At 42.0% G+C, this 13,858-nt stretch overlaps 1 protein-coding gene across 1 annotated transcript in view; it reads right to left on the bottom strand.

The window, feature by feature from the left end:
- LOC309562125 (uncharacterized protein) overlaps positions 1-13,858 on the bottom strand; it is a gene marked incomplete at its 5' end in the record, with an annotated part of 86,092 nt that overhangs the window by 30,251 nt on the left and 41,983 nt on the right. The window contains one exon of the mRNA XM_082266255.1: positions 156-177. Within this exon, the coding sequence (XP_082122381.1) occupies positions 156-177 (22 nt within the window). The remainder of the gene's footprint in view (positions 1-155; positions 178-13,858) is intronic.

Below are 13,858 nucleotides of genomic sequence, written 5' to 3'. Positions count from 1 at the left end.
TAGAAGGTCACTCAGACACAGGAACCCCTAGCAAACTCTGCAGGAACCCTGGTTGAGAATGGTTGCTTTAAAATGTCAGGTATGGGTGGATGTTGGGAACCACACAACAGCAAAGCTTCTAGTATACATAATATGGGGAGAAAGGCAGAACTTACACATTTTGGGTGGAGGAGGAAGCTGCGAAGAAGAGAAAAGATAAAATGTTATAGAATACGAGAAGATGTTATATCCTGTATGTAGAATACAGACCCTGCCCCCATATATCTACAACCTCTTTGACCATCTACCTGTCTGTATATTGAAGTGGATGACATGGAATATGAGAAGTTGTTGTTATATCCTGTATATACTGTACTATATAGCCGGGGTTTCCAAACTTTCTAAGAAAAGGGCCAGTTTACTGTCCATCAGACTTTAGGGGGGCCAAACTGTGTCCAGTGGGAGTAAACCATGCCTGATCTTTGGTATTAGGGGAGAAATAATTGGTGCCGTTGGGAGGAATAGTGCTCCATTTTTGTTGTCAGTGGAAGGATTTATGCCCCATCGTTGGTGTCAGTGGAAGGAATAGTGCACCACTGACACCAACTTTGGAACTTTTGTTTTAAATACTCCTGACCCCCTGACATGCCACATTTGGCATGTCATTTTTTTTTGGAGGGCTGGTACCTAATTTTGACAGGTACAGCTCCCACTTCCGCTCGGACCTCATAGGCGGCTCAAGCAGAAGTTCTCCACTCCCCCTTCCTCCCTGCAGTCTTCTGCAACACGTCACAGGTCCCAGAAGATTGCCTGGCCATTCACGACGTGCAGCACGACTCGTGCATGTGCAGTGCGCACCCGGCTGTGAAGCCGCAAGTTGTCACTGCCGGGTGCTCACACTAGAGATGCCAGCACCGCTGAGAGGAGGGGAAGAGAACCGAGGCTCCCGCTGGCCGCATCGCTAGACCGTGGGACAAGTGAGTGTGTTCTTTTTTAAAAGTTAGCAGCTACACTTTTTTTTAACCACTTGCCAACCGCCGCAAGTACATATACTGCGGCGGTCAGCCCCTCCTGGGCAAAGTGACGTTTCGGTACATCACTCGCCCACGAGCCAATAGGGGGCGAGCGCGCACCGCCGGAGGCACGCTCCCGCCCCCGCTCGTTCACTGCCATCACCGCGCGAGTGACCGGCGGCTCCGATGTCCGCCGGTCACTCATGATCTCCCGCTGGAGAGAGAGAAAGGCAGGCGGCTGATGTAAACAAAGCCGCCTGTCATTCTCCCTGATGTAACAGCAGAGATCATACGATCCTGCTATGTAGGATCGTATGTCTCTGTGGTTCCATCACAAGCCACACCCCTTTACAGTTAGAATCACGCCCCTAGGGACACACTTAACCCCTGGATCTCTAATAAAGTTAACCCCTTCCCTGCCAGTGTCATTTTTACAGTAACAGTGCATATATATAGCACTGATTACTGTAGTAATGTCACTGGTAACCCCAAAAGTGCCAAAAATGTCAGTCAAGGGTCCGATCTGTCCACCCCAATGTCGCAGTCCCGGAAAAAAAAAAAAATCGCAGATTGCCGCCATTACTAGTTAAAAAAAAAAAAACAATAAAAATTACATAAATCATTCCCGTAGTTAGTAAGCGCAATAACTTTTGCGCAAACCAATCAAAATACGCTTATTGTGATTTTTTTTCACCAAAAATATGTAGCAGAAAACAAATTGGCCTAAAATGTTAAAAAATTTAGATTTTTACATTTTTTTGGGGGGAATTTCATATAAAAAAATGTGAAAAATATTGTTATTTTTTCAAAATTGTCGCTCTTTTTTTGTTTATAGCGCAAAAAGTAAAAATCGCACAGGTGATCAAATACCACCAAAAGAAAGCTCTGTTTGTAGGAAAAAAAGGACGTCCATTTCATTTGGGTACAGCGTCGCACGACTGTGCAATTGTCCGTTAAAGTCACGCAGTGCCGAATCGCAAAATAGGCCCTGGTCTTTGAGCAGCCAAATCCTCCCGGCCTTAAGTGGTTAACAAACACAAAAAAGAGTGAAACTCCGCTTTAATGGCCAGGTAAAGGCAAGCAAAGGGCCACTATTTGGAGACCACTGCTATATAGAGTACAAACCCCCCCACACATCTAAAATGACACCTCTATAACCATCTACCTGTCTATACATTGAAGACATGGAACATAAGAAGCTGTTATATACCATATAGCAGGGATCTCCAAACTACGACCCTCCAGCTGTTGTGTAACTACACCTCCCATGAGGCTTTGAAAAACTCTGACATTCACAGACATGACTAGGCATGATGGGAATCATAGTTCCTAAACAACTGGAGGGCCATAGTTTGGAGACCCCTGATATATAGAATACAGACCCCAATATATCTACATTGACCTCACTGTGACCATCTACCTGCCTATGTACAGAAGACATAGAACATGAGTAACTGGTATATCATGTATATATTATTAGTGATTATTATTATTATTAGTGATCAATCAATATCGTTTTTTTATTGCCGATACCGATATTTTGGTCATCGCGTATTGGTCGATATTGGGCGATATTTTTGTACATTTAAAAAAATTTTTTTTTCTTTTTTTTTTCTTGACAGGTACTCTTGTGGAGGGATCTGGGGATCTAAAAGACCCCAAAGCCCTCCTCTGCACTTAAAAGCATTCAAAACGCCAAGTTTGGCTGTTTTGAATGCTGTCAGTTTTGTAAATTTGGCGGCGAGTACCCAGAAGTGATGTCATGACATCACTTCTGGGTTTTTGCATGGAGACCCGATCAGAGCTGAATGCGGCTTTGATCGGGTCTTCGGTGGCCGTGCAGGCTGGTTGCCTGGGTCTCCTGGTGGGACGGGAGACCCGGGCGAGCCACGGAAGGTGGCGGGATGGGGGGGACGTCCCCTCCTGTTCCTTGTAATGACAGCTGAGTGGCTTCTCAGTCGCATCGGTTGTCATTACAAGACAGCCGACAGTTGGCTATGGGCGCCAGTATCAGGGTGATGCCTCTAGCTGCAGGCATCACTCTGGTATAAGCACTTTTCCGAAATATCGGCAATATCGGTAACCTCCGGGGCCAATTCGGATATATCGGGGAAAGTGCACATCGGCCCTCGATATATCGGCTTTGCTGATAATCGGTCGATCCCTATATTATATAAACTACAATCATCCCCCCATATATCTACAATGACCCCACTGTGATCAGGTATGGAACATTAAAGTTAATATACCTTTCATCTACTATATAGTATACAGACCCCCCCCCCCCCCATATATTTACAATGGCCCCACTATGACCATCAGAAGACATAGAACAAGCGGCCAGTGTCTGCAGAGGGACATTGGGGTTGATTTACTAAAGACATATAGAAAGTACAGTTGATCCAAGGCTTAGTAAATGATGTAAAGCTTCACTTTGCAAAGAATATCGATTAACATGCAAGGAAAATAAAAAAATCTGGATTTTTCCTTGCACATGATTGGATGATGGAGGTCAGCAGAGCTTCTGCTCATTTACTAAGGTCTGGAGGAACTTCACGCTGCAAAGTTTATTTGCCTTTAGTAAGTCAACCCCATAGTTTGTATACTATAGTGAAAGCTGTTTGCCTGCCATTTCTTTCCTCCACTGATGTGATTGGGCAGATACAAATTCCGACCATTCTATGATAAGGTTGTCTTGAGGAGACTCCAGTGAATGGTAGTACTTACCTTGTTTGGTGTACATATAATATACAGCTGCTGACAAGACCGCCAGAAGGAGGACACCGCCAGCCACTCCGCCAGCCACTATGCCAATGTTGTTCCCGGACTGGTCATTTACAATTGCAGATTGTGCAGCTGTTAAAGTTAGTAAAAAGCAAATGGATTCATTTATTTTTTATAAAAAAAAAAAAGGCAAAATCTATGACGTTAATTAAGAAGAAAATTTAATTTTGTTAGTCTGTACTCTGTAGATACGAAGAGCAAAAAACAAAACAAATCTAACAGACAGAGAAACACACAAATCTCACTTCATTCTGCTGCTTTTTTCACATTTCTGATTCCATTCCCTTCAGGATCTGTTATTGATATCTGCTCTCCCCTCCACTGACATGCTTTGTTCATATCAATAACCAGTTTATAATGTCTGATATGTGATTTTCCATATTAAAGCAAAATTATAACTTACTAAGATGGATTTATTTTCTTATGATCCTGAGCTCCATCTAGTGGCCATTATCCAGTATTTTCCAAATTCACTCTATGTTCACCATGAATGAACCTACCTGGGACGGTGTTCACCATCACTGAGAGTGAGGACAGATACTTGGGGGACACTGAGAGAATGGTTTGGATGGCTTCAGATGGGAGAGTGATATTTGTCAACGGTGTCTCTCAAGAAATGTGGACATTTGATCCCCCCTTGCACTGTGAGACCTGTGGCCTGTTGCCACGGAGTCTGTGACACCTAGATGTGTATTCCATGTGTTTCAATTTAGTAGACGGACAGACTGTCATTGGCAGTCTTGTCCTATTGTAAAATGAAAAAGGTGCGCTGATCTGTGAAAAAGCTGCTACCAGAAAAATAAGTAAATATAATGTGAAGGTATATATGGTGCGCTAAATCCAAATAAATATAAAGGTGATATTCAAATAAAGTGAATCTGGTGCAAAAATCATAAAGTCCAACAGTCCAAAATGAAAATATTTCAGTCTGTGATAATATGATGCAAAATCAAGGTGTAGAAAAATCAAATGATATCAAATTGATAGTTGTGAGATCCCTCCACCTGGTGGATTTCCTCCTTACCCGGCGGACGAGAGGTAATCTATATATATATTATATTTATTTGGATTTAGTCTTGTCCTATTGTCTATCTATTGAGTTAGGGTGTGGATTGCGTTAAGCCTGCCTGTCCCATTGTCAAATTTTAATGACCTCACAGATCTGTTCTGTCCAGATGGCTAGATAATTAGTTCAGGTTAATTCTGTTTCAGTATACAATTTCATCTGCATAGGATAATGTAATCAGGCAACCCCTGACCTATGTGTTGTAATTTGATCAGGAGGGGGATGTGCTCATGTGTGTATAAATTGAGTGTGAAACTGTTGAATAAAGGAGAAGGTTCCAAAACTTGTACGAGCTAAGTTGTTGGCTAGCTTTGTATGAGGGCGGCTGGGAAAATCTGGGATATATGTTCATGACTGCAAGGAAGCCGTATACTGATGGAAGACCACAAGTACAGTGTGGGTCGGCGGTTTCGTTACATTGGTGGCAGTGGTGGGAATAAATCTTCATAGTTCTTGAGAGATATTGTTGATAAATATTACTCTCCCACTTGAAGTTATCCAAACTATTTTCTCAGTGTCCCTTAAGTATCTGTCTTTCACTCCCAGTGACGGTGAATACGTCACACTACCTTTACTACTGTCCACAATATTTAAGGAACATTCGACCAGAAGAGAAAATAGCTTAAAACAGTTTAGTCTGCCCCATTTTCCAACAGCTGGTTAGTTCACAGAGAACAGATATACAGTACACGTCATTTCACTGGAAAAATAGCTATGCACATTTTTTTCATACATTTATTGCCAAGCGTTGTTGAGGAAGGTAGAAGTGCTCACTAAAAACTTGTATCAAAGCAAAATCAGTGTGTGGGGTCGGTGGTTGTTGGACAAAACCACTAAACAAGAAAATTGAAAAGTGACCAAAAGAAAATGATTGTTAATCATGGGAACAGAGCAGACATAGACCAACAACCACCACTACTGATACTAGATTACATTTTTCTTAATATATAAGAAGAATTGGGACGCCTGCCTTTACACGCACATGAACTTTAATGGCATCCCAGTCTTAGTCTGTAGGGTTCAATATTGAGTTGGCCCACCCTTTGCAGCTATAACAGCTTCAACTCTTCTGGGAAGGTTTAGGAGTGTGTCTATGGGAATGTTTGACCGTTCCTCCAGAAGCGCATTTGTGAGGTCAGGCACTGATATTGGATGAGAAGGCCTGGCTTGAAGTCTCTGCTCCAAATTATCCTAAAGGTGTTATATCGGGTTGAGGTCAGGACTCTGTGCAGGCCAGTCAAGATTTATCACCCCAAATTCACTCATCCGTGTCTTTATGGACCTTGCTTTGTGCACTGGTCCAAATCGTTTGGTGGAGGGTGGATTATGGTGTGGGGTTGTTTTTCAGGGATTGGGCTTGGCCCCTTAGTTCCAGTGAAGGGAACTCTAAGGCGTCAGCATACCAAGACATTTTGGACATTTTCATGGGAACAGTTTGGGGATGACCACTTTCTGTTCCAACATGACTGCGCACCAGTGCACAAAGCAAGGTCCATAAAGCCATGGATGAGCGAGTTTGGGGTGGAGGAACATGACTGGCCTGCACAGAGTCCTGACCTCAGCCAGATAGAACACCTTTGGGATGAATTAGAGTGGAGACTGTGAAGTGCTCTAGAATTCCCTGGTAGAGGGCTGCACTGACTTTGGACTTGATAAAACACAGTGGACCAACACCAGGAGATGACACGGCTCCCCAAATCATCTCTGACTGTGGAAACTGCACATTGGACCTCATGCAACTTGGATTCTGTGCCTCTCCACTCTTTCTCCAGACTCTGGGACCTTTATTTCCAAATGAAACTCAACATTTTCCAGAGTCAGTGATTATGTTGGGAGCCATGTCATATTCTGGTGTTGGTCCACTGTGTTTTATCAAGTCCAAAGTCAGCGCAGCCCTCTAGCAGGGAATTCTAGAGCACTTCATGCTTCCCTCTGCTCACCAGCTTTATGGAGATGCTGATTTCATTTTCCAGCAGGACCTGGTACCGCCCACACTGCCAAAACTACCAATACCTGGTCACATGATCATGGTATCCCTGTGCTTAATTGGCAAGCAAATTCGCCTGACCTAAACCCCATAGAGAATCTGTGGGGTATTGCCAAGAGGAAGATGAGAGACACCAGACCCAACAATTCAGATGAGCTGAAGGCTGCTATGAAAGCAACCTGGACTTCCATAACACCTCAGCAGTGCCACAGGCTGATCACCTCCATGCCATGCCGAATTGATGCAGTGATTCATGCAAAAGGAGCCCCGACCAAGTACAGGCATACCCCGCTTTTAAGTACACAATGGGACCAGAGCATGTATGTAAAATGAAAATGTACTTAAAGTGAAGCAATACCTTTTTTCATTTCCTAGGCAAGCTGGCTGGCCACAAATAGGATATGTTGTAGTCCTGGGTCCCCCCACATTGCTCCCCAAGTTTGGTATCCCTGTCACTTATGGTTTGGGAGTAATGCCATGTCAAGCTGACCACGATTTCCCATAGACGCCAATGTTAAAAACTGGGAGTAATGCCATGCCAAGCTGACCAGGCTGTGTCCGTACTCGCGAGTGTACGTAAAGTGAGTGTACTTAAAACGGGGTATGCCTGTACTGAGTGCATACTATACTGTACATGGACATACTGCTGTATTAATAATCCTTTTTTTTTATTGGTCTTATGTAATATAAAAATTTTCTGAGATACTGAATTTTGGGTTGTCACTAGCTGTAAGCCATAATCATAAAAATTAAAAGAAAGAAACGGTTGAAATATATCACTCTGTGTGTAATACATCTACAGTATATAAAATATAGGATTTTCACTTTCTGAATTAAATTACTGAAATAAATTAACTTTCCAATGATATTCTAATTTTATGAGATGCACCTGTGTATATATAATATATATATATATATATATATATATAAAGAGAGAGAGAGAGAGAGAGAGTGGTGAACGAAAGTTTGGGCACCCCAGGTAAAAATTTGTATTAATGTGCATAAAGAAGCCAAGGAAAGATGGAAAAATCTCTAAAATGCATCAAATTACAGATTAGACATTCTTATGTCAACAAAAGTTAGATTTTATTTCCATCATTTACACTTTCAAAATTACAGAAAACAAAAAAATGGCGTCTGCAAAAGTTTGGGCACCCTGCAGAATTTATAGCATGCACTGCCCCCTTTGCAAGGCTGAGACCTGCCAGTGTCATGGATTGTTCTCAATCATCGTCTGGGAAGACCAGGTGATGTCAATCTCAAAGGTTTTAAATGCCCAGACTCATCTGACCTTGCCCCAACAATCAGCACCATGGGATCTTCTAAGCAGTTGTCTAGAAAACTGAAACTGAAAATAGTTGACTCTCACAAAGCTGGAGAAGGCTAAAGGAAGATAGCAAAGCGTTTTCAGATGTCAATATCCTCTGTTCGGAATGTAATTAAGAAATGGCAGTCATCAGGAACACTGGAAGTTAAAGCAAGATCTGGAAGACCAAGAAAAATATCAGACAGAACAGCTCGCAGGATTGTGAGAAAAACAATTCAAAACCCACGTTTGACTACACGATCCCTCCAGAAAGGTCTGGCAGACACTGGAGTTGTGGTACACTATTCCACTATCAAGAGATACTTGTACAAATATGGTCTTCATGGAAGAGTCATCAGAAGAAAACTTCTTCTACATCCTCACCACAAAAATCTGCGTTTGAACTTTGCAAATGAACATATAGACAAGCCTGATGCATTTTGGAAACAAGTTCTGTGGACTGATGAGGTTAAAATTAAACTTTTTGGCCGGAATGAGCAAAGGTACGTTTGGAGAAGAAGGGGCACAGAATTTAATGAAAAGAACCTCTGTCAAACTGTGAAGCATGGGGGTGGATCAATCATGCTTTGGGGTTGTATTGCAGCCAGTGGCACAGGGAACATCTCACGAGTAGAAGGAAAAATGGATTCAATAAAATGTCAGCAAATTTTGGATGGTAACTTGATGCCATCTGTGAAAAAGCTGAAGTTAAAGAGAGGATGGCTTCTACAAATGGATAATGATCCTAAACACACCTCAAAATCCACGGGGGATTACATCAAGAGGCGTAAACCGAAGGTTTTGCCATGGCCTTCACGATCTCCTGACCTCAACATAATTGAAAATCTATGGATAGACCTTAAAAGAGCAGTGCGTGACTGTAGTGGAAATTAATAGGGCTTGGAGCGTGCAAAACCGCTTCAGTGCGCTCCAGATTATTACGCACCAAGCTCCACTAATAGCTTGTACTGAAAAGTACAAATGCGCCGCTCTCCTGTATAACGATTTACCAAGCGCTCGGCGATAAAGAAAGGAACAGACGCGCTGGGTCATTTCAATGCCATCTGCCAGGTCTCTCTCCATTGGATATGTATGTGTGTGCATGTGTGTAAGAGCAAGTGTTTGTGTGTGAGAGGTTATGTGTCTCTTAGCTGCTGTGTGAGCTTGTGTGTGTGTGTGTGTCTATGTGCCTTCTTCTGTGTCCTCTGTGTTCTGTGTCTCAGGGCAGAAAGGGAGTTACAGGGAGTGGCTTCACAACCACCAATAACAGACATGTATACATTCAAAAAGCACAATAGAAACTGTGGAGTACATGCCCATGAATGAACAAGAGCAAACAAAAGGTTCAACTGCCAGAAGGAGCACATGGCTTTTCATTGTTCATTCATGTCAATCCATAAAACATGAGTCCATTACATGTTGGTGGGTCTTCATCAAAAATGATTCATATATAAACCATTTTTGATAGTGACCATTCTATTTGTTCCAGTTGATGAGGCTTTATCTGTATAAGATAATAGCAGCAGCCCCCCCCCCCAGTCACACCGATCGAATGTGACTATAAGGAGCCATCTATTAATCTTGGTAAAATAAGAGTTTTCCATATCACAGACATATCTCAGCAGCGCAGGGCCCTGAACCGCAGACCTAGATCTATGCGATGGACTCTCTTTGCTACAAGTATTGTGCCATCTCATCCATTGGAAGATTTTCACCAACAAATCTTTCCTGCAATGACAGTTAAAGCGATAATCACCGTAAATATCGATTATCGGTAAAACCGACACTGGGAGACATAATGACTATTTAACTAAAGAAATGTCTATCAAAATTTCTACAACAGTGACAGACAGCCCAGAAATCTCAAAGAACTGGAAGACTTTTGTAAGGAAGAATGGGCAAAGATACCTCAAACAAGAATTGAAAGACTCTTGGCTGGCTACAAAAAAACGTTTCCAAGCTGTGATACTTGCCAAAGAGGGCAGTACACGATATTAACTCTGCAGGGTGCCCAAACCTTTGCAGACACCATTTTTTTGTTTTCTGTTATTTTGAAAGTGTAAATGATGGAAATAAAATCTAACTTTTGTTGACATATTATAAGAATGTCTAATCTGTAATTTGATGCCTTTTGGAGATTTTTCCAACTTTCCTTGGCTTCTTTATGCACATTAATACAAATTTTTACCTGGGGTGCCCAAACATTCGATCACCACTGTAATATAATATATATATATATATAAAAAATAATAAATAATGCATGAAAAAGGATTAGCACAAAACAATGGGTAATTTAAAGGAAAAACACAGCAGAACCCTTTTTTTTTTTTACAAAAATGTGAAGAGGAAACAAAAGCTCCACCTGCTGGCTGTATTGGCAAATTTCACAACAGTTACAGCATATCCCAAAGGTGAGCACACCCCTCACATTTTTGTAAATATTTTATTCTATCTTTTCATGTGACAACACTGAAGAAATGACACTTTGCTACAATGTAAAGTAGTGAGTGTACAGCTTGTATAACAGTGTAAATTTGCTGTCCCCTCAAAATAACTCAACACATAGCCATTAATGTCTAAACCGCTGGCAACAAAAGTGAGTACACCCCTAAGTGAAAATGTCCAAATTTGGGCAAAAGTGTCAATAGTTCTCTTTCACTCCTCCATGACGATATCACAGAGCTGGTGGAAGTTAGAGACCTTGCGCTCCTCCACCTGCAGTTTGAGGATGCCCCACAAATAGGGTTTAGGTCTGGAGACATGCTTGGGCAGTCCATCACCTTTATCTTCAGGTCTTTAGCAAAGCAGTGGTCATCTTGGAAGTGTGTTTGGGGTCATTATCATGATGGAATACTGCCCTGTGGCCCAGTCTCTAAAGGGAGGGGATCATGCTCTGCTTCAGTATGTCACAGTAGAAGTTGGCATTCATGGTCCCCTAAATGAACTGTAGCTCCCCAGTGCCGGCAGCACTCATGCAGCCCCAGACCATGACACTCCCACCATCATGCTTTACTGTAGGCAAGACACACTTGTCTTTATACTCCTCACCTGGTAGCCTCCACACACGCTTGACACCATCTGAACCAAATAAGTTTATCTTGGTCTCATCAGACCACAGGACACGGTTCCAGTAATCCATGTCCATAGTCTGCTTGTCTTCAGCAAGCTGTTTGTGGGCTTTCTTGTGCATCATCTTTAGAAGAGGTTTCCTTGTGGGACGACAGCCATGCAGACCAATTTGATGCAGTGTGCAGCGCATGGTCTGAGCACTGACAGGCTGATCCCCCCACCCCTTCAACCTCTGCAGCAATGCTGGCAGCACTCATACGTCTATATCCCAAAGACAACCTCTGGATATGACGCTGAGCACATGCACTCACCTTCTTTGCTCGACCATGGTGAGGCCTGTTCTGAGTGGAACCTGTCCTGTTAAACCACAGTATGGTCTTGGCCACCGTGCTGCAGCTCAGTTTCAGGGTCTTGGAAATCTTCTTAAAGCCTACCAGTGATGGGGAACCTTGGCACTCCAGATGTTTTGGAACTACATTTCCCAAGATGCTGAGCTACAATGCAGAGTGCATGAGCATTATGGAAAATATAGTTCAAAAACATCTGGGGTGTCAAGGTTCGCCATCACTAGCCTAGGCCATCTTTATGTAGAGCAACAAAAAATTCTTTTTTTCAGATCCTCAGAGAGTTCTTTGCCACGAGGTGCCATGTTGAACTTCCAGTGACCAGTATGAGAGAGTGGGAGCGATAACACCAAATTTAACACACCTGCTCTCCATTCACACCTGAGACCTTGTAACACTAACAAGTCACATGACACCAGGGAGGGAAAATGGCTAATTGGGCCCAAATTGGACATTTTCAGTTAGGGGTGTACTCACTTTTGTTGCCAGCAGTTTAGACATTAATGGCTGTGTGTTGAGTTATTTTGAGGGAACAGCAAATTTACACTGTTATACAAGCTGTACACTTACTACTTTACATTGTAGCAAAGTGTAATTTCTTTAGTGTTTTCACATGAAAAGGTACAGTGTATTGCAAAAGTATTCGGCCCCCTTGAACTTTTCGAACTTTTGCCACATTTCAGGCTTCAAACATAAAGCTATAAAACTGTATTTTTTTTTTTGAAGAATCAACAACAAGTGGGACACAATCATGAAGTGGAACGAAATTTATTGGATATTTCAAACTTTGTTATAAAAAAAAAAATATATATATATATATATATATATATATATATAAAATATATATATATATATATATATATATATATATATATATATATATAAAATAAAAAACTGAGAAATTGGGCGTGCAAAATTATTCAGCCCCTTTACTTTCAGTGCAGCAAACTCTCTCCAGAAGTTCAGTGAGGATCTCTGAATGATCCAATGTTGACCTAAATGACTAATGATGATAAATAGAATCCACCTGTGTGTAAACAAGTCTCCGTATAAATGCACCTGCACTGTGATAGTCTCAGAGGTCCGTTTAAAGCGCAGAGAGCATCATGAAGAACAAGGAACACACCAGGCAGGTCCGAGATACTGTTGTGGAGAAGTTTAAAGCCGGATTTGGATACAAAAAGATTTCCCAAGCTTTAAAAATCCCAAGAAGCACTGTGCAAGCGATAATATTGAAATGGAAGGAGTATCAGACCACTGCAATCTACGAAGACCTGGCCGTCCCTCTAAACTTTCAGCTCATACAAGGAGAAGACTGATCAGAGATGCAGCCAAGAGGCCCATGATCACTCTGGATGAACTGCAGAGATCTACAGCTGAGGTGGGAGACTCTGTCCATAGGACAACAATCAGTCGTATACTGCACAAATCTGGCCTTTATGGAAGAGTGGCAAGAAGAAAGCCATTTCTTAAAGATATCCATAAAAAGTGTTGTTTAAAGTTTGCCACAAGCCACCTGGGAGACACCAAACATGTGGAAGAAGGTGCTCTGGTCAGATGAAACCAAAATCCAACTTTTTGGCAACAATGCAAAACGTTATGTTTGGCGTAAAAGCAACACAGCTCATCACCCTGAACACACCATCCCCACTGTCAAACATGGTGGTGGCAGCATCATGGTTTGGGCCTGCTTTTCTTCAGCAGGGACAGGGAAGATGGTTAAAATTGATGGGAAGATGGATGGAGCCAAATACAGGACCATTCTGGGAGAAAACCTGATGGAGTCTGCAAAAGACCTGAGACTGGGACGGAGATTTGTCTTCCAACAAGATAATGATCCAAAACATAAAGCAAAATCTACAATGGAATGGTTCACAAATAAACATATCCAGGTGTTAGAATGGCCAAGTCAAAGTCCAGACCTGAATCCAATCGAGAATCTGTGGAAAGAACTGAAAACTGCTGTTCACAAACGCTCTCCATCCAACCTCACTGAGCTTGAGCTGTTTTGCAAGGAGGAATGGGCAAAAATTTCAGTCTCTCTATGTGTAAAACTGATAGAGACATACCCCAAGCGACTTACAGCTGTAATCGCAGCAAAAGGTGGCGCTACAAAGTATTAACTTAAGGGGGCTGAATAATTCTGCACGCCCAATTTTTCAGTTTTTTATTTGTTAAAAAAGTTTGAAATATCCAATATATTTCGTTCCACTTCATGATTGTGTCCCACTTGTTGTTGATTCTTCACAAAAAATTACAGTTTTATATCTTTATGTTTGAAGCCTGAAATGTGGCAAAAGTTTGAAAAGT

Source organism: Pelophylax lessonae, assembly GCF_965119305.1.
Source record: "Pelophylax lessonae genome assembly, chromosome: 8".
NCBI classification, from domain to species: domain Eukaryota; kingdom Metazoa; phylum Chordata; class Amphibia; order Anura; family Ranidae; genus Pelophylax; species Pelophylax lessonae.
This window is presented reverse-complemented; position numbering and strand designations above follow the sequence as displayed.